Here is a 20,258-nt window from a genome sequence, read left to right on the forward strand (position 1 = left end):
TGAGCCGTAACTTTTTAAACCACTACCTGTGTTTCACAAGCAAATGTCAGACTTCATCCCCTATTATTTGTTCTTTATTGGCCTTTTAGAATGAACAAGCTTGATAGTAAAAAAGGGAGAGCTGGTGGTGTAAAGTAATACCTTGTGAGTTAAAGGTATTTTAAAAGTTACTGCATTTAATTAACATGCATCATTTCAATTGTAACAAAAAATTCAACAATAAACCAGAAAAATCAGGCATTTAGACAGAGGTGACTAATATTACTGACTCAGAAGACAAGACAGTGGCAGGGGATGGCAGTATCTGTGGCCAGACCTACTATTCCCAGCAGACCTACCCCTGCAGTGAATCATAGAATCATACCATGTTAAGGGGTTGGAAGGGACCTTAAAGATCATAAAGTCCCAAGACTGAACATTATTCATGATCCATGACTGGTGAAATAATTTCCATCTTGCCTATTACATTTCAAATATGGAGATGTAAGTCACTTTTGCTGAAGCCTCCATCCCATGCTAATGTGAAGAGTTAAAATAAATAAGCAAATACTAATGGTTTACCTTTATATAATGATCCTTTGAACCAGTGACAATAAGATCTTGTCCATTGGAAATTCGATCAACAGTAAGGCACATAACAGGACCCTGGTGACCAGTTAGCTTTCCTGTGGACTGAAATCTTCAAGGATAAGGGAAGAAATAAGGATTTGTTAAATTTTTATATATCCAATACAGTCTACCACACAGTTTCTGACAGAACAGATCTTTTTATTTTTCCCTACATCTTCACTACTGATCCTACATTTTACATATACTCTATTGTTCATATCCATAGGTAAATGTTAAATCTATGCTAAATGCAACAAAAACTTCTATTTATGTAAAATAAGAATTAAAAAATTAGAAAGTAAAGACAAATCAGTCCCCTCCTAAGTATTTTCTGTATTTTGAATGCACTCTTTGAGTGCAGGTTCTGTTTGGAAAAGTGCTCTTACAGTGCAGCAATCATAGTCCCATATTACATTACATCTATTGGCTTTCATCAACTTATCCACAATTACTGGTCAGGATTCACACAGTCACCTTAAAAGAGTGTGTGTTATAGTGCCTATCAAACAAAACCTTTTGTTTTTCCAGTCATTTTTACTTAAACAATTCACCACAACCTTAACACATGAGGAAATCATTATCTCAGTGACCATCACAGCATGGATTAGTTGATCCATATTTTGACCACGTTTTGCCAGGTTATGGACACTACCATAAAGAAGAAACACTTCATTGACCATTTTGTATGCATGACTTTGCTTTCTATGCACATGTAACGACCTAAAGAACATTCTCTTCGGCTGGTGTTCAGTACCTTTTCAAGTCCCACATCCTCACTGAGTTTCCAGCAGCTGCATAGAGGAATGTGCCAGTTGGATTTAGTGCAATTTGGTTGATCTGGTTCTCTCCAGCTGGGATAGCAACTGTTCTGTTAGTACTTCCTGAACACACATCAGCAGGCATTGCTTGGCCTGAAGACCTGAGTACAGAGAGGAAGGAGAAAAAAAAAAGAAAAAAACCCCTAAATACTACATTTTCTTCTCCACACTTTGTACACAGTTTAAAAACAAACCTATTTCACTGGGCAAAAAGGCTATAAGCCAATTACAAATACTGAACATTTGATAAAACACTATAGGCATGAATGCAAATTGCTTTTTGTTTCCATATATTACTGGTGCCCTATTACAGACTTAGCCTGAACACATAAAGAAAGCTTCCATTCCCAACAGACAGTGTACTTAAATTACACTGTACTGCACTATTGAATAAATATAATAAAATGTACCTAAAATTAAGACTCATTTGAACTCTTGGCATCTGAGGTTTAGCATACTTACGTCAATGTCCGAATACACTTCGCAGAATCTCTGATGTCCCACACCTTGATATAGGAGGTTGAGACTGTGAAGACCAGGCTAGTGTAGTTGCAATATTTAATGGAAACAACATTATTTGGATGACTCCCTAGAGACATAATCTCTTGTCCAGTTACCAGATTCCAGACTTTACAAGTACGATCTAAATAAAGACAAACAAAAACGGGGAAAATAATAATAATTAAAAAAAAAAAGAAAACAAACCAGAAAAATCCCATGGTTTTCCTAAACTCAGTTATTTTAAAAAAAAAAGTACACGCATTCATACATATTTCTCCGTTTACGTAGACATTGCAAAAAACAGCTAAATTAAAACAGGTCATAAAGAATACATATAGGCATCATCTATCACTATCAAAATTAAGCAAGGTTAATCATTAAATGTGCATTCAAGATCTGCATATGAGCTCCCATAGAATTTTAAAAGGGAAGTGAAAATACAGTTTACAGGCTGTAAGGTGTGGATGATGATAGACGAAGCTTTTAATTCAAGAATTCATCATCAAAAATGTAGTTCAGGAAGAGTTTTGAGGCTTAGTATGACAGAGTTCTGACTGCCACAACAAAACTACAGAGGTGAGAAGTGATCTAAACTCTTCAGTATTTTAGGGACCTCTGAAAATTCCACTGTAAGTGCTTCAGTCACTGTTTTCATTCAGGAGCAAAGGAATTTAAGTGCTGAGACCTTTTATGTACTAAACTCCTAAATGAATAGAAGTCTTCAAGAAATTTACAACATTGACCATGAGCACAGAAAACTCTCCTAGTTGCACGTCTGTATGACTCCATACATTTTAGACATACATTTATACTGAAATAAGTACTGGAAAGATGAAGAGAAAGCTTCATGTATAGACAAGAGTTATAAGAGCATGAAGAAGGGAAGTATACCAAGACCTGTCAGCCCCTTTAAAAATACCAACTATCAAGACCAAGCCAAATATCTGCAATGCACAGAAGAGCTTATTGAAATTTCTGAATTTGGCACTGGCTGCAAGTATTATTTGATGTCAGTGAGCTGAGACTTTCTGCTTCAGCAACTATTTCAAAATATTTAACCTTATTTAATTTAACAGCTGTCTACACTCTTGAGTAGAAGTGTACTTTGCAAACTGCCCTCCAAAAATATATATAGGAAAAATTCTTCCATAAGTATGGGAAGCTAGAAAAAAAAGCAAATATTGGCAACATCTGCAAGCATCCATATATTAAAAAAAAAAAATCCCAAATCCAAAATTTTAGAATAAAAATCAAGATGTAAAATAAAATCTTTAAAAGTGCTTTTTTCTTCTCCTCACATAGACACCAAATTCAAAAATCTCAATAGAAATTAACTAAACAACATTTACAAAATCTAAATAAATGTCTTTTTGCACTTGTATACACTTGCCAAATGTTGAAATGTTGGCTTAAAACTTACAAGAGCAAAGTTTTGCTCAAAGTGTGTGTCTTGGTATTTTTAACAGCCAGCAAACAGAATAGCCACAGAAACCATACCTGAATATTAGCAGTGGGGGTGGTGGTGTTGTTTTGTTTTGGGGGGTTTTGTTTGTTTTTGGGGGGGGGGGGTGTTTGATTTTTTGGGGGTTTTTTTGTTTGTTTGTTTTTTAGAAGGTTCTCTTCAAAACACTGCTTTTACCAGTTTGAAAAGTTCAGAGTGATTGCACTATCCAGTAAGGAATTTAGTGACTACTAAAAATCTGGGCTCTCCCACAACAGCCATACGGCTCTTACAACCACAAAGGACAGGCAACGAGATGCACAGAGGAAGCAGAAAATACCTTTAGATGAAGAAGATGGCTCGAAGAGCCAACTATGACATGAGGACTCTATTCTATCTCTGTGCAGTACAGGCAAAACTATGCTAATTCGCACCTCTACCCCTACCCTGAAGCTATTACCTTGCATTGCACATCGTGTGTGCACACGTTAACATGCTTGGTTCCATTGTATCATTCAACAAATGTTAACATTACTTCTTTTTGTAGTTTTCCACTACAAATAAGCAGCCAAATACTACACACTGGAATTAAAAACCTGTAGATAACTACTGTAAATCCTTCTTCAGAAACGGACCCTTACAATTTTCCAGTGTTTACAGCACTAAGCACAAACTGAGAATTTCACAACACACTACGTTTGTCCAAGCAGCCTCTGTAGGCAGCAGAGGTTGCCTAACCTTTAGATCCAGTGAAGAGAAGATCATCAGTTGCATCAACACAAAGCACAGCCTTGGTATGTCCTTCAGCTGTATAGATACACTGAAGCGGGGACGATCGGATGCATTTTGAAGCAGGGAATGGGTTAATTATCCCCCTAAAATAAAAACAAAGAATGTGAGTTGGGCATAGTAACAGACACAGATAAAACTAATTTACTTGCATGTAGGGAAAAAAAATTAATCTAGTTTTCTTACATGTGAGGGCAGAACAGCTGAATGCCTTTCATAAACTACACAAGGATTTTTACTATTTAGCTTCACCACCTGTCAACTCTGGACTACCACTTAAAGGAAATCACATACAAAAACAAACAAATGAAAAGACAAGATACTGAATGTTAGGTACATGGGAAATTCCACATAATGCTGAAAATAACAAGACGCTTAAAGCTTTAGGATGCCTAAGATCAACCATAAGACATCTAAGTCTAGACAGCACATCTGAAAAATGGAGCAAATGTAATGTACACTGTCAAATCCAAGCTCAGCATGCATTTCACATAACCTGCCTTCTATGTGCAGACCTGCAGAACTGCCGTAAACTTCTGTATCTGAGGAAGGTTCCCACTGCACCCCATACATGACAACACACTCATGCTCAAATGGCCAAAAAGAAATGTTGGAGTGCTGACACCCCAGAGCAATCTTCCTGGGGATTTGTGACTAGTTCTATGGTGATGCCAAAAGAGTAACTCAGCCTGAAAAGAAACCCTCACAGTTCATCACCAAACAAAATTATTAGCAGTCTAAAATCCCATGCATACAACTGCACACACCAGGGATCCCATTAATTTCTGTGAAGTGTAGAAAAGCCTCAAGGAGATGCCCAAAACATGCAACATAATGCTGCGACCTGGCCAGCTTGCAGTTAAGACTCTGTCATGCTCTTCTGGGATTACACACATAACTGTGAGGAAAGGGAACTAAGGGAACATAGCCCTATCTCACCAAAAAGAAGTGTCAGGTGCTTTAGGAAAATGTAAAAATTCCACAATATTGCCAAGAAGTTTCCTATAGAAAGGAAAAAATCCTTCATGATAAAAGCTAACTTTGTGACAACTCACTAGTTTATCTAGTACGGTCTTAGAAATTATTATTTTATACATTTTTACTGCTCAGGATATCTTCATATAATTAATTACTCTTTAACAATCCTTCCATAGATTTTGCTAATATTAATAGTGCCTTAAATTGTGAGACATTAACCTCCTCATTTTGGAAAGGCATTCATTCACCCTTCAATATGCACCTTTTTATGTTTTCAAGAAAACAGGAAAAATTTCCTATTTAATAATTTAGGTCTCTTTTGTTTTCTAGCACCACACAAAACTAACATGGTTTTCTCTATAGTATTCCCTAGTGGATCATCTAAACTGAGTTACTGCTATTGCTCTTCTCACTCAGTCACTTCTGTGACAAGCCATGTAAAATAAGTGTCCTAGAGCTATTTATCTACCTATGTGCAGTGTTCTAAAATCTAAAGACAAAAAAAAGCTACAACTGCTATAACGACCAGACAAAGCCACATTATTAGCAGTCCTCTGACTGCCCTCCTCTTGATAAACTCATTTTTCACTGAGTACCTAAGCCACAAGAACATGAGTGGGGATGTTCCTTTTATCTCTTAAGCCACTGTGCATTCTGTCAGGAAGGCATAATAAAAAAACCTACTTGTTTTTATTTGCACTGGGATTTAATTTTTAGTGATCAAAGCACACAATGGAAAAAGAAAAACAAAAAGAAAGAGAGAAGCAGATAAAACATAAGAAAATGTCAGCTTCTCTTTTTTTGAGGAAAATGAAGAGAGAAAGAATATGTCTAAGGAAACGTTTACATGATACTTCTCTTAAAATTAAAAAACCTGACATGCTCAACAGTGATTAAAAAAAAACCAAACCACCCTAAAAAGGAGAGAGGGAGACATGCTTGACCAAAATCTCAGATTCTTAATGTCCTGGCAAAAGCAAAGAGAAACAATGCACAAGTAACAGGAAAAATCATGCAGCAAAATGAAATTTCTTAAGAACTGTAATAACTTCAGTGAGAGATGCCAAGAAAACAGAAAAGAGAAAGAGAGTACCTGTGTACCTCCGACAGAGAGGAATCACTTTCATCAGACCTACAATCAACAGTGGTGGAATTGTGAGGAGAAAGAATATAGGTATCAGCAAAGTAACGCCTCCATATGAGAAGAACAAACAACAGCATGGCCAACTCAGAAAAGCAATGCAAATCCACATACAGTATGCAGCATTGCTCAGGGTATATAGCAGGGTAGGGGGACAGAATAATTATCTTAAAATATCACTCTCAGCAGTAAGGTACACTGGTAGACTGTTTCAGCTCCAGAAGCTGAGTAACACCAGCTGAGCCATTTCCTATTTCCCCAATGTTTTCTTACAGAAGGAAAGGCAAAAAAGTAAAAGGAGAAGACGGACGCATAATTTAACCTCTGTAAGATAGTGCTTGTTGAAATTATCAAAAGGAAAAAAAATTCAGAACATCAATGCCTGTTAAGTGTAGAAGAAATGTGTAAAATGTTAGTCATAGAGATATAAATATTAAATATGATAGCCCACTCAAATAAAAACAGCAATTTGCGAACAATCCTAAGTTCAAAATCCTTCACCTCTCATTTTTAAAAACGTTTAAGAATAAAAAACCAAGAAAACATACAAGACAATTCCCCAAGATATGAACATTTGCAGTATGTCCTAAGACGTCCTTCATTTTCAACTCAAATCAAACAGATTCAGCAGTTTCAATTTAACTTCAAGGTCAGTTCAGAGAAAACAAAAAGGGTTAGGTGGAAGTTAGCAATAAGATAAAGGCAACATAGCTAAGATAAAGAAATTACAAGCACAGTTACTGAAAGTCTTGCAAGCCACTGCTTGGTATGTGGTGGCTATAGACCACTGAAAAAACCCAAGTTTTATAAAAAAACCCAACAGTGTAAACAGACAAGAGTGCAATTTCTTATTTTGCTACAGTTAGAACTAAAGGTTTCTTTCAAATTTGAGTTGTAGTTCATAAGCACTGCATGACACTTGTACCAGTAATGAAACCTGCAATAAAGATTCTAGTCAAGTAAAGTCCACTGCCATTTGGAGTAGGGCTCCTAACAGATGCCTAATATGAGGAAAATGAGTTCTACTTCTTCTAAACCAGATATGAATATCATCTACTCCTGCAGATCACCTCCTAAAGTCAGTCTGTTTGATAATTTGTATAATCTCTAAACAACTGTGTTCTAGGCATTTCAACATCCCATCCTCCAGGGTGCTGTTAGGACAGGGACAGCACTCCAAGCAACGCTGGAGTAACCGAATAACTGTCAAAAGCACTATTTTCTAAATTATCACCTAAAACCTACTTTCAAATGTAAACACACACAAATACACATGCATCTAAGAATTCTACCATTCTTTTCTATTTTGGGTTTAAAACTATAAATACCAGACATGGCCTAGAAAACAGGAAACAAGGTTCAGCAGGAAATTTCTTTTCTTGAATTTTTACAGTGATTCCATGGCAGTTTAAAATATTTTCTTTGAAAACTACTCAAAAACATGAGAAATATCTCCTCCTGTCTTGCAGAAGGGCAAAATTTCTACCAGACACTACACTGATAACTTGAGCACACTTTGCATTTCCCTGGTTGGGGGCTGAGGCTTCCCTTTGTGACTTACTTATCCTGCTGAACTGATGTGTTTCCCTGAGAAACAGTAAGACGACTAAAAACATTCATTTCATTACGGGGCCGGCTTGGTGGGGAAGTAGGAGGTGACAGACTAGCCTCTGGGGCTCCAGAATCTGAGCTACAAAAAAAAAAGAACATCTTCTTTAAGAGGTTATGAATGGTTAGAGAAGTTAAATGCAACATGCCTCAAACGTTAGATGCTCTTTTCTTAAGCAAATAAATAAAATTATAATACTAGCTACAGATATTTCCCAGAGAAGGCAATAAGCTTAAGACTGCAGAGTGCAAGGTGGCACAACGTTCAAAGTTTAAGTGCTAAAAGTGAAAGCTCCAGGCAGAAAACATACAATATGTAAAATGAAGAAATTCTTATAAAGCTGCACAGTCTTAGAGAAATTGATGACTTCAATTAAAAAAAAACAAAAACAAATCATTTGCAAATGCTCCAAAGGACATTTTCTCAGGGCTCTGCTCCTGAGTTATTTTGTACAGAAAAGCAATCTGAGAATAAAACAAACAACCACACCACACACAAGGTGAGCAATGAGTGCCAACACTGCCAACAATAAAACCTGTCCTAGATTTAAAGAAATAGAAAAATACAGATTATTTTTCAAGAAAATTCAAGGTTTAAAATACATCAGAGTAAATAAATTTGAAAGAATCTTACAGTTTTTGTTCTTTTGTCTTTGGCTTTTCCATTGTTTTCTCATAGGCTTTTCTCTTTGCTAAAGGTGAAGGCTCAGGTATTTTCTTCTCTGGTAGAGATGCCTGTCTGGAACTAAAGCAAGAGCAATTGTTATCTTACTTTGAGGCCCTTTCACAGAACTTGCTTTTCTTACATTACCTGTCATTCTCCCAGTAAGATTTCAAATTTTTGACCATGCTTAATCTATTATTGCCTTTCTTGAATTTAAGGATTATAAACTTGTTCTCACACTTCAATATAAAAATATACCAAGTTTATTAACTTTCACAGTTGATCAACATATAGAGTCAGATACTGAATATACAAAGGAGATTTACTAATTCAATAATAAAAGAGAAGGACTAAAAGAAATACAGTGGAATATGCATCTCAAATTACGGTCATGGAAACTCTAAATTTCAGATTCCACATTTTCGTCTACAGTAGACTATTTACAGACAGGAAAAACAGAGAAATCAGATTGAGTCTTATACATGAATGAAACTTTCCATTAACATGTTCATGTTACAATATAAGATTCAAAATTATGAAGAAAATGTACTTCCCATTGGCAACCTGACTATAATAACGCTGCTTTTCTTTGTCCCCCATTTTCCTTCTCCCTTGCTTTCCATCCCTCCTTTGTCTCTCTAGTTCTTACTCTGAAATAATTCCAGTTCACAATCTCTGTGGTCTTTCTCCCAACCTTTTATTTCCCATTAAAATTAGCAAAAATATCAAGAGGGCAATATTAAAGCTGACACTCAAATATCATCATTTCACCACAGTAAGACAAAAAAAAAAAAAAGAAAGAAATCTGAATGGTTTCCATTCTTCTGAACTCCTATTTCTCACTAGCTGAACAATCACAAAAGCAGTATTTGCCTTGGTTTATCCTAGTTTTCTATGTTTAGAGTTTTTTCTATGAATATGAGGACCAGAAACACTCACTAAAAGAAACAAAGCAGATTCTGGAAGTGCTTTTGTTTCACGGAACTTCATTAAGCAGATAAAGTTCAGCTGGCAGGCCACATGCCTGACATAGTTACTACCATCCTGTCTCAGAGCTCTATGGGTTCTGGATATGTACAGCTGCAACTTCTCTGCATGAGAAAAGCTGTATCAGTTTCCCTTGAGAGGAAATCTGTGCTATATAAAATCCACTTAGGGACTGAAATACAGAATAACATCCTTTAACAAGGAAAGCACAACAAAGAACAGCTACTTGACTTAAGTAGATGAAACTGTCTCCAGTGATCACAAACCCTAACTGGAATGTGAAGGACCTGTAGGACCTAGTGCCAAGAACTGCATGTCAACCCTAGAGCTTCCCAGGGGTCTTCAAGTGACAGAAAAAGGAGGATAAGTGATAACCTGTCTGGTTTTGCACAAAAGCCTAGCAGTTAAGTTACTAAAAAGGGGAGAAGGTGGGTTTAACCCTTCTCACGGCTGCAGTATCCATTTCTGTGTAGGGCTCCCTTACCTCTAGGCATACTCTGCAAAGGACATAAAAAAAGGTGGAACAGGACACACTCCCTTCCTCTCTTTATGCTGGACCAGAATGCATTTGGGAATGCAAAAATCCTGAGGAAACAAGGCAAATCCTATGAATCAGGATGATCCTAGGTCTTTCAACAAGGATGACAAATGGGTTATAGTGTCTACTGCCAGGGTTGCCTATGTGTCCACTGTGCAGAAATCAAACCAGAAACTAGAACCCAAGCTCCTCTTCCTCACACTGGAATTCTGCATATTCCAACATGCAACTAGCTTTCACTTGCTCACTACCTGCTCCTTGAGTCTTCCATCTTTGACTCCACAGTGGAACATCCTCAGAAGAGGGTATAAAGAGCATGATCATTTTATGAATTCTTTTTGAAAGCCTGGATAGGCAAGTATTATAAAAATTATTATAAAATATAAATATTTTGTAAAATATAACTATTTTCTAAAAAATTATAACAATTATCATTAAAAATTATAAAAATAAAAATTATTCAGCTGTCTTGCTGGAATGGAATTCCTAGGCATAGTTGTAAAGAACAGGTGCTCTGCTCTGCACTGGTGCAGCCTCACCTTGAATATTGTGTGCAGTTTTGGGGACCTCAATATAAGAAAAATATTAAGCTACTAGAAAGTGTCCAAAGGAGGGCAATGAAGACGGTGAAGGTCCTTGAGGAGAAGCTGCATGAACAACAGCTGAGGTCACTTGATCTGTTCAGCCTAGAGGAGACTGAGGTGAGACTTCATTGCAGTTACAACTTCCTCATGATCTCTTCTCTGTGGTAACCCAAGGGAAAAGACCCAAGGGAATGGCCACAAGTTGTGTCAGGGGAGGTTTAGGTTGGATATTAGAAAGAGGCTCTTTACCCAGAGGGTGGTTGGGCACTGGAACAGGCTCCCCAGAGAAGTCCTCACAGCACCAAGCCTGACAGAGTTCAAGAAGTGTTTGGACAATATAGTGTAATATATTTTATTACATGAGAGATGATGGCACCACAGGTCCATACGTGAAGGCCAGATGGCTCACAAAGACAAGCTTTCTTCAACTATGAGCAGTGACCAAGCAAAACCAGCAATACTGTATAAAGTACACGGACTTCTATTTTTGAAAAACCATCTACATTGCAGTGACAAAGTCACTGCAGACTGATTGTGGGAATTTTGGAGCACTTATATACTAAAACATGATCAATAAAAAATAAAAAAAGGTGAGGTCTACTGCTGATTGAATTGATTTATTGACAGCATCTAACTCTCAAATGCTTGCAGAACACAGTTTTGGGAAAATCCTGTTTTGCCTCATTGCTGGCTCACTCTCATACATGGATACATTCTAGAAAATGGAGTGAGGCAAAAGTTTGTATTACCTGAGTTTTGGATGCCAGGCCATAACACTTGACGTTATAGATGTTGAAGCTTCAAAAGTCTTTACGCATCTCACACTAACTGCTGAAACAAGTGGGTTTTTTCCACCTAACCTCACCCTCAAGAGCATTCTTCCCAAGCACATTCTACTTGTAAAGTGCACTGAAGCCATCAGCAAGGGTTAATAATTGCTGTCAGCAGTGTTTTACTGTTGATGATTGCCACCTCAAGCACATGCCAGAAATACACAGTAAAAATAATACAAATTGCAAGTGTACATTAGATGGAGATTGCTGTAAAAATATGCAAATAGGACAGATGAATATTGAAAGATGCCTAATTTCAGAACCTGTAACATGAAGATAGCTATGGGACACAGATTTCCATATCACTGAATGTGGCAAGCACATTCAATCTATATGAGTTTGTGCAATATAGGAGCTAGTACCTTAAAAAGCCAAGAAAAGGTCTCTAGCAGTGAATGGCTAATAATCAGCAGTGATATTGGTAGATATAAAAAGAACAGCAAATGAGAAAAAAAGAGTGCATGTGAGAGACACCTGCTGGCTCCAAAGTAAAAAGACAAAAATAATATTTTTAGTTCTATTACGAATCAGGTGATACTTGCAATTAGAAAGACTGTTCTGCAGGTAAGTGCAACCTGCAAACAGAAAGGATTTTTGAGGATTCATAATATCGACCATGTTTCTTTCAACTTTTCACTTGCATACACTATTGCTGCATGGACTTCTTCATTTTAAGCATAGTCCATACAAGACAATTCACAGAAAGGTTTTTCCTAATAGTTAGGACCATATAGAAATTACTATATTATATAAGTGTTTGGGTTGGGGTTTGGGGTGTGGGGTTTTGGGTTTTTTTAATCTCTCTGCTGTTTTAAGCAGATTATCACTACCTCTCTAGAATGTGCATTTCCCACAGCACTAATACAGTAAAGTATTCAAGGTATTAGATGGGTTTTTCCCCCTATGTAGAACAAGGTTACAGTAATTTTACAAAGCAAATTAACAAAACTTACATCTTCAGTAACAACCACAGTACTTACAACACTGTATTTATACCTTCTAGAGTGGTGATGGTAGAAAAGAAGCAGCTTAGTCAGTATTATTTAGTAGGCTTCAAGTATATCAACCTCACTTGTAAAGTTAAAATAACAGATTACAAGAAACTGGCAACATGCATTTTTTAAAAGCAAAGGATAATTAGTACAGCATGGCCAAACTTACATGCTGCCTATCTTAGAAGGTAAGCCAGATGGTGGGGGTATAAACTCTCTGTCCCTAGCAGAAGTATCATTTGTGTCAGCAGTCATCCCGCTTTCTTGGGTTTCTGCAACTGATGCAAGAGAGCCAGCCGAAGGAGAGTCTGCAGCACTACTGTCAGAGACTAAATCACTGTTGGCTGCATACAGCAATTCCATCTGGGTAGTGGTCCTCCGGCGGGCCTGGAGACAAATAAAAACCAAACTGCCACTTAAACGTGTCAGGAATGCTATGTTTAAGCTTATCATTAGCTAGCAATTAGCATCCCCCTCAATCACTTGGCAACTGCCTTTGGAAACTAAATTTAGAAGCTCACCTCTACTCTTGGGCAATGATTTCAGAGGAGGCAAGTCAAATTCAATGGCATAAAACACTGATTTGACTGTACATGTTAGGTGTGATTATACTGTAAAATTAATGTCTACTCCTTGGGGAAAGAAAGGCCAGTGGGGAAGACAAAGATCCAGTCTGAACAGAGCCATTACAAAAATGACGTTTATTTTGTGACATTTTTAGACTAAACTCACTCAGTTTAACTGCCCAAATACCTGCACACCAATGAATGCTACCAATAATGGAACAGCCAAAATAGATATTTTCCTCCAAAGCCAACTGCAGTTAGAAAAGTGGAGGCTAAGCTTCTATTTACTTTGCAAACTTGGCTTATGCTCCTGTGAGCACAGAAGCAAAACTGCAATCAGTGCACATTTCCAGTTCCCACTACCATTAATATTAAACTGCAGACAGCCTAGAGATATTCCTCCAATGTCAACTGTAATTAAGAGCCTGGAGGTTAAACTTTTATTTGTTTCATAAACAAGCAAATTGCAAACAATAAGCATGTTCACAGTTCCCACTGGCATTGACATTGAACTGTGGCCTAAGTAATACTAATCTGCAAAACTACACCAGATTGGAGTGCATGTAACTGGAAGACTACATCTCTTTCTGAAATTCTAAAAATTTAGCCCAAAAATATTGAAAAAGTTATTTTTAACATTGCTTCTCAGAGAGGAGTGTCACACAAAATCATATTGCACACAAATCAAATGAAGAATACATCAGTTCACCTTTTGCATGTCTTCGCTCTTGCTTTGCCCTAAAGACATTAAGGAGCATTGTCCAGAACGTAATTATGAATTATTATAGAATCACAGAATCACTTAGAAGTCATTTAGATGAATTATTATCATCATTGTACATCCTACCTTGCTTTTGGGTTTGACTTCACCACAAAGCTTCAAAAGATCTGAAGATAATGAACTAAAAGAAAAAAATTGCATCACATTTAGAAAGGAGCCATATTTTTGCAGAATGTGTATTCTTATTCTTCTTTCTTTCTACTGAAATTGTGGGCAAAGTATAATGAAAAAATGTCAGAGGTATTTTCTAACAGATGCACAATGCATTACAAAAGAAGAAATTACAGTAATTTTTCTAGAATAAGATCTAGTTACCCGATAACAAAGATTTGCTCACCTTCCTTCTGTCCCAGGACTATGCAATGGGGCATCCTCATCAGTACTATCTTCCAAATTTTCTGGAAAATTTCCAAAAGAATAACGTTAATGTGCCCATCTACGTCAGGAGGTGAAGGCTCAGACTATGTTGAATGTAGATGGAGTACAAGAGACAGGGATTTTCAAAATATCTTGACTATTTTCTATTCAGTCCCCATTGAATTTTCCTGGCATCTAAACTAATTTTTTTCACACAGTCTCAATAAATCATACATCTAGGCACACTGTGCCAAATGTGGTCCTCTATCTATTGTAGCAGACAACAGAGATGATAGAAAAACAGAAATTCTAGAAGAAAATCTGTAAGAAAGCAGATAAAGCAAATAAAACGAACTACAAAACATGGAAGAGATGGGAGGTAAATCAGTGGACAGTAAGGATGTCTGTTTCTCCTTTTTTTTTTAAATCTTCTTGCTGCAAGACAGAATCAGCCTGGTTATAATAAAAAAGAAAATTGTATTTTTAACTAGCTAATGAGCTGAGGCTCAGCCTGAGCTTATACAAAGTGCCACCATTTGAGCTGATAAGAAGCAAACATTTTATTAGTATATAAACATTTATGTTTCAAAAGAGGATGATGCTACCACTTACTACTATAGAACTGCTTCCTTAAAAGAGATTAAATGTAAATGGAAGCTGTTCAGTAGAAATATTCCTGAAGTAAAAATGGGTATGCACACCTGTCACAAAAGACAAAACCAGCATGCATGTCATACGCTAACGCTGTCAAACATATGATTACCATGTCTGCATGCAAACAGTGCAAAACATTAGGCTGAGACAATGAGTCAAGGGCACATGTACAATCAATGCCGGACTGCTGGAAAGCGAATCCCTTAACTTGCATATTATTCTAATAATACACTTTAAGCACAGTTTAAGGACATTGCTTGCAGAAGTGTGTTACGTATGTCCCTTATTTTTGAACATACTCCAGAAATTTGAAGGATTAAATAACCTTCCATTACATCTCCTCTTTACTATTAGAGACACTTTAAGTCTCTTTACTTCATTTCTGCCAGAAAGCAGATACCATTTACAATGCATAGAACCAATATATGTGTAACCCATACTAAAACATGTTTGTCCATGTATATGTTTTAAGTGCAAGTTCATGCTGTGGAGAAAAGGAGGGAAGATACTTTTCTCAGTTGAATTCTGAGAAGGAATGAAGAAAAGAGAAGGAAAATACTGCCTGTTCGTGTATGCTGCATCTAAACATGTTTTCTGAAAAAGTCAAAACCATATATCAATCTAGACCCAACACCAACAATGCACTTCAGAGGTACTTAACTGCTGTATTAATCTTAGTAATGTAACCTTAATTATCAGAAATACAACAATATTATAAAGAAAGCAGGGTCACAGGAATAGCACTCTGGATTTTCTTTTTTTTTTTGTTCCATCCTGGATTTGAGCCCAGATTAAACATTTTCAATACACATTATTATTATTATTATTATTAGTCTTCTGCAGAAGAGGGGATCTAGAGTACTGCTCCTTCTAGGAAGACAGAAGCAGCATCCATAAAATAAAGGTACTTTAAAAAAATATAGGTTTCTTGTTAGAATGATGTTACTTCATCTCCTTCTCATAAAGAACTTGCAATCTCTTTTTACAGGTAACTAAGGAGAAAGTGTGGAATGACCACAAAAGATGGGATTTTATTTGTAGGCTCACACTTATGTGACCTGATCTGTTTCTTCAGTTTGTCTGCAATTCAGCACAGGAAGACTGCCAAAGCCCCAAGATAGAAACCAGTCCACAGAATCAACACAAGGTAAGAGCAAGATTCTGCAAGAAGTCCTGAGTGAGAAGAGATGAAAGGAGCAATAAAGTTAGTAAAGGCAGTACTGCTTGCAAGGAGCAGCAGGGATGACTGCTAGTAAACCAGTAATTGCAGAACAGTGGTGAACTTTTCTGATGATTTGTCTTCATCCTCATGCAGTGGCAAGTGGACACTACCAGTACAATGCCATACATCAGCACAGTTCATCCAGAGGAAATGACATTTGACCAGCCTTCTTAAGATCTGCACATAGATGGTTATGAGTCACATCCATGAATGCCCATATGTCATAGGTGGGAAGGAAAAGCAGCTCCCACAACTCTTCAGGAAGGAGTCACTTCAGCAACACTCAAAAGTCAATTTCATGGTCATTTTAACTCTTCACAAGAGTCGACAGGACAGCAAATGGCAGCTAGTTCAACCACAAACAAGGTAGATGTGCACTGAAAACCCACTCAGGTTAAAATCTGAGTCTGTGATGCACTTTCCTGCAGACCAAACCCTTTCTTAGTTTACACTTGAGTGAAAGTGCACAACTACACTGGGGAATGTTCAAACTTTTTCAAGCCAGATGTATTCAGATGGCTAAGAACTTTTGAAGGTATCAGATCTGAAAGTAAGCATCAAAAGAGCGATTCACAAAACCCCTCTCTAGGGAAGGGGTTGGCTGCATACTACTACTGAGATGTCAGTCAGGCACCCTGGTGAAATTGGTCTCGGGATCTGCTGCCACCCACACTTCTACCTGCAGGAACTGTGTCAGGTTAACAGGAAGCCCCTGCAACAGAGTGCCAGCTAATCAGCTGGAAATCCCAGCGTCAAAGCCTCACTACAATGGCATGAACTCCCTGCAGCTCAAAAGGTTGGGTCACTAATGATCTACAGAACTATCGACAGTTGGAATTTCAACTTGGACCAAGGTTAGTATGGCACATTCAGCCAAGATTCACCCATGGTGAAGTTTCCTTCCTATAGTGTTAGAACAATCCTGAGTGGCTTAGATATTTGAAAAGTCTTAGTTCATGCTTGCAAAGTGTTAAAAAGTTTCTTTAATGAGATATACTCTACACAAACTTTGATAATAGAGCTACTGTCCAGAGCTAAAGAAAATACAATGCTGTCTGAAGAAACATTGCTCCAACAGGAGTGAACATGCAGACACACTGAAGGTCTATTCTAGATGCACTATGAAATTACAAACCACTGAGGTTCCTGAATAAATAACTGGCTGCATGCAGCAAGATTCCCTGACACAGATCTTCTGGTGTCACCTGACAGGAAGCTAGCAAAGTTCTCACCATCTCTAGATGATAAGCTATATACTTTCAGGTAATTTTGAGCTTTTGAAATGTTTCAGATGCCTATGCAAACTATCACAGGACAGCATAATGTGATTAAAAGCAGCATAAGAGAATACAAAAGGAATTGAGACTGATACCAGGAATATTTTTTTTCAAGTTTCAAACACAGCCAATTTTGTCGAGGGGAGAAAAATAAGCATAATTCTTTTGGGAATAATTTTAAAGCAACAACAACGAAAGACATCTTAAAATCAGTGAAGTCAGTAACTTAATCCCAACTGAAAAAGTTAGATATAATCCTGTATTCTGTATAATATTTACATTACAGAATGAGCTATCTGCAAAAGGTTAATAATGACCTGCACATTAAGAATTGCCTTTTTTTCGACCTAAAAAGATGAGCAGAATTTGTCACAACTACAGCAGTAGTATATCATGAAATAGCTTTTTGTAGGCTGAACATACTTTAGGTTCATAAGCAGCAAGTTATAAATTTGAAATACAGTTCTGCTTACTGTCTTCACTTCTTATGTGGCAAATCTAACTACCACGAGGGCTACTACCACAAGTGCTAGGGACGGTTTCAGAAAGGAAGAAATGCTCTGTAAGCTCATGATAATGAGTACATTTACAAAATAGTTCATGCAAACTTCACACACACTCACAAATTCTAAGATGCACCAGTTAGTGAACGTGAATGCATTAGTAACTCATGCAGCTGTACAGTACACAGAAAGCTAAACATACTTACCTAGTGGTATGCTATCTAGGTCTGTGTAAATACAGCAACAAGGAAAAAAAAGCAACATTCCAATCAAAACATATCCATTTATAAAAAGAAATAAAACAAAAGTACCCAAATGTATTCTAAACTTTTCTTAGTATCATCTCATGAGAAGTAGAATAGATGCCGTAACAGATATAAAATGCTATGTTCAAAATCACTAGCATATGATGATTGAATAGCATTGAATATTTAGAATTTCACATTCACATGTTAAAACAATTCCATTTTGTAAATGCATTGTCTTCTGTAAAAATAACAAGCAGATTATTTGAATTTTAAAAAATCTCAATAGTAAAAAAACCTTAATTTCCTACATTTCATTGCTGAGAGAGTATACTTAAAAATGTCATCCATGCTCATCAATTGTGAAGTATATGGTGTTATAATACAGCATCTATTCAGAGAGGAAATAGTCTAGAACGCCCAGTACAGCATGCATGAAAGGCAAACATGACATGCAGCTGACTATTAAAAAAAACAAGATGACAAAACTACCTTGCAAAGCATGACCCAGAAAAGCATCAAGTTCAGGATTTAACTCAGCTTTTTCTTTTAGCATATGAAACAGCAGCTGGTTTTGAGTAGCACTAGTAATTTCTGTCTGCTTAAGGCGTCCCTCAAGAACTTTGATCTGAGCTTCTTTTTGAGCTGCTTGGAGACCCTAGGAGAGAGAGAGAGAAAGAAAGAAAGATGGCAAATGTTTTGTCACAACTCTTTTTTACAAAATGAGAACTGTCAAAACTTTTTAAAAACTGCAAGCACAAACAATGTGTATACTGCAGCCTTCTTTTAATATCCTAAAGATCAGGCATCAACTAAAGGTCTTTTGCTTTCTTTCTTCTTTTAAAGAGACTCATTAACCATTCAGTTAACTTGTATTCCTCAGACTGCCTTGCAAATATGCATCTAGTTGGATATGACTCCCAAGGGCAATTCAGAGCCTTGGCATTTATTTAAGAGTAGCAAGCATCTGAAAAATCCATATTTTCGCTTTTGTCAAATAAGTCCTTTCTTTAAAAAAATTATTACCATGATACTCTATGATAAAGAATGAGAGGGGAGTTGGAGGTGGGATGGGGTGGGACCCAGAACTGTAATCTTTCCTACACAATCACTCAGTGAACTTTCAGTTTCTGATGAAAGATCTCATGGCCTAACTTAGGACAGAATCCATTCTAAGGGAACTTCCCTAGACCCATGGATTAGTGGGAATTTTTCAGCTGTAGAAAACACAGCCAAAGAAATTTACAGAGAATGGTTTCCAAATAGATCTCCAAATTTCAAATTCCAAAAGAAACAGTAGAGAAAAATGAAGGTACAACACATCTTCTCAAAGATTTGTAGGGCAACAGAGGCCTCTGAGTGCTAGCACTTGAGAAACAAGTGTAGCCCTATCAGCTTACATATTACATTCTGATTCAACTAAAACTGCATATCAATAGACACATTTTGCATATGAAAACAAACAACAGAATAGACAGCAGGCATGACCAATTTTGCAAAAAAAACCAAAAAACAATCTTCAGTATTTCTACATGATACTTATCAAAAAGATGATGGAAACCTTCATATCATGGATCCTTCTATGATAATAAGCAAAAATTGCTAACAGAGTAAGTCAGAGGCACTTTTCTCATATTAACTCTGTTGCAAGATCCATTCAAACCCCCCCAAGGGCTGAAAAAATATCAAAAGACTGAAATTTCCCGAAGCCAATGTGATTGTGGCAGTTTTTTTCTTTTTTCTCCACAAACTTTTGTGATTACCTGCATAGTGATGAACAAAGAATGCAAAAAAAGAACAGAGAATTGGTCAGTGGGACTGATCAAAGATCATTTCAATACCCTTGAAATATTTCATTTGATTCAATGACACTGAGTACTGTTCTCCAGACAGAAACAAAAGCAGCAGCAAGAGAATATGATACATGTGTGCACAGGGCTATAAGCTGCCAAACACTCATTTTGAAAATATTACTCCCCAAGGCTTTCAGAAAAAGTCTCTATTGCTCTACTCAAAAGTATAAGTCTAAGTAAAGTATGCCATGCATCAATATATAACTTAAGTTTTTAAAGCTTCATATTTTTACAAAAGCAGCTGAGCCAGTCTTTTAAAAAGAGATCCTGAGCATTCTTTAGAAGTTTGTTTAAAAACACAGAAAGTGATTTATTTG

At 36.9% G+C, this 20,258-nt stretch overlaps 1 protein-coding gene across 10 annotated transcripts in view; it reads right to left on the minus strand.

The window, feature by feature from the left end:
- Nucleotides 1-20,258, minus strand: part of KIF21A (kinesin family member 21A) — an 87,818-nt gene that overhangs the window by 7,029 nt on the left and 60,531 nt on the right. For 3 of the 10 annotated variants that reach the window (XM_017811462.1, XM_017811465.1, XM_017811463.1), the window contains 12 exons: nt 18,581-18,746; nt 18,050-18,070; nt 14,168-14,228; nt 13,897-13,951; nt 12,653-12,870; nt 8,520-8,630; nt 7,839-7,967; nt 6,230-6,268; nt 4,108-4,244; nt 1,890-2,070; nt 1,364-1,528; nt 562-679 (listed from right to left, as the gene is read on the minus strand). In XM_017811462.1, coding sequence (XP_017666951.1) covers nt 562-679; nt 1,364-1,528; nt 1,890-2,070; nt 4,108-4,244; nt 6,230-6,268; nt 7,839-7,967; nt 8,520-8,630; nt 12,653-12,870; nt 13,897-13,951; nt 14,168-14,228; nt 18,050-18,070; nt 18,581-18,746 — 1,401 coding nt within the window. The remainder of the gene's footprint in view (nt 1-561; nt 680-1,363; nt 1,529-1,889; nt 2,071-4,107; nt 4,245-6,229; nt 6,269-7,838; nt 7,968-8,519; nt 8,631-12,652; nt 12,871-13,896; nt 13,952-14,167; nt 14,229-18,049; nt 18,071-18,580; nt 18,747-20,258) is intronic. The other 7 variants (XM_017811464.1, XM_017811468.1, XM_017811466.1 and 4 more) reach the window with 5 other exon arrangements.

This window comes from Lepidothrix coronata, unplaced genomic scaffold (genome assembly GCF_001604755.1).
Source record: "Lepidothrix coronata isolate B3197 unplaced genomic scaffold, Lepidothrix_coronata-1.0 Scaffold32, whole genome shotgun sequence".
NCBI lineage: Eukaryota > Metazoa > Chordata > Aves > Passeriformes > Pipridae > Lepidothrix > Lepidothrix coronata.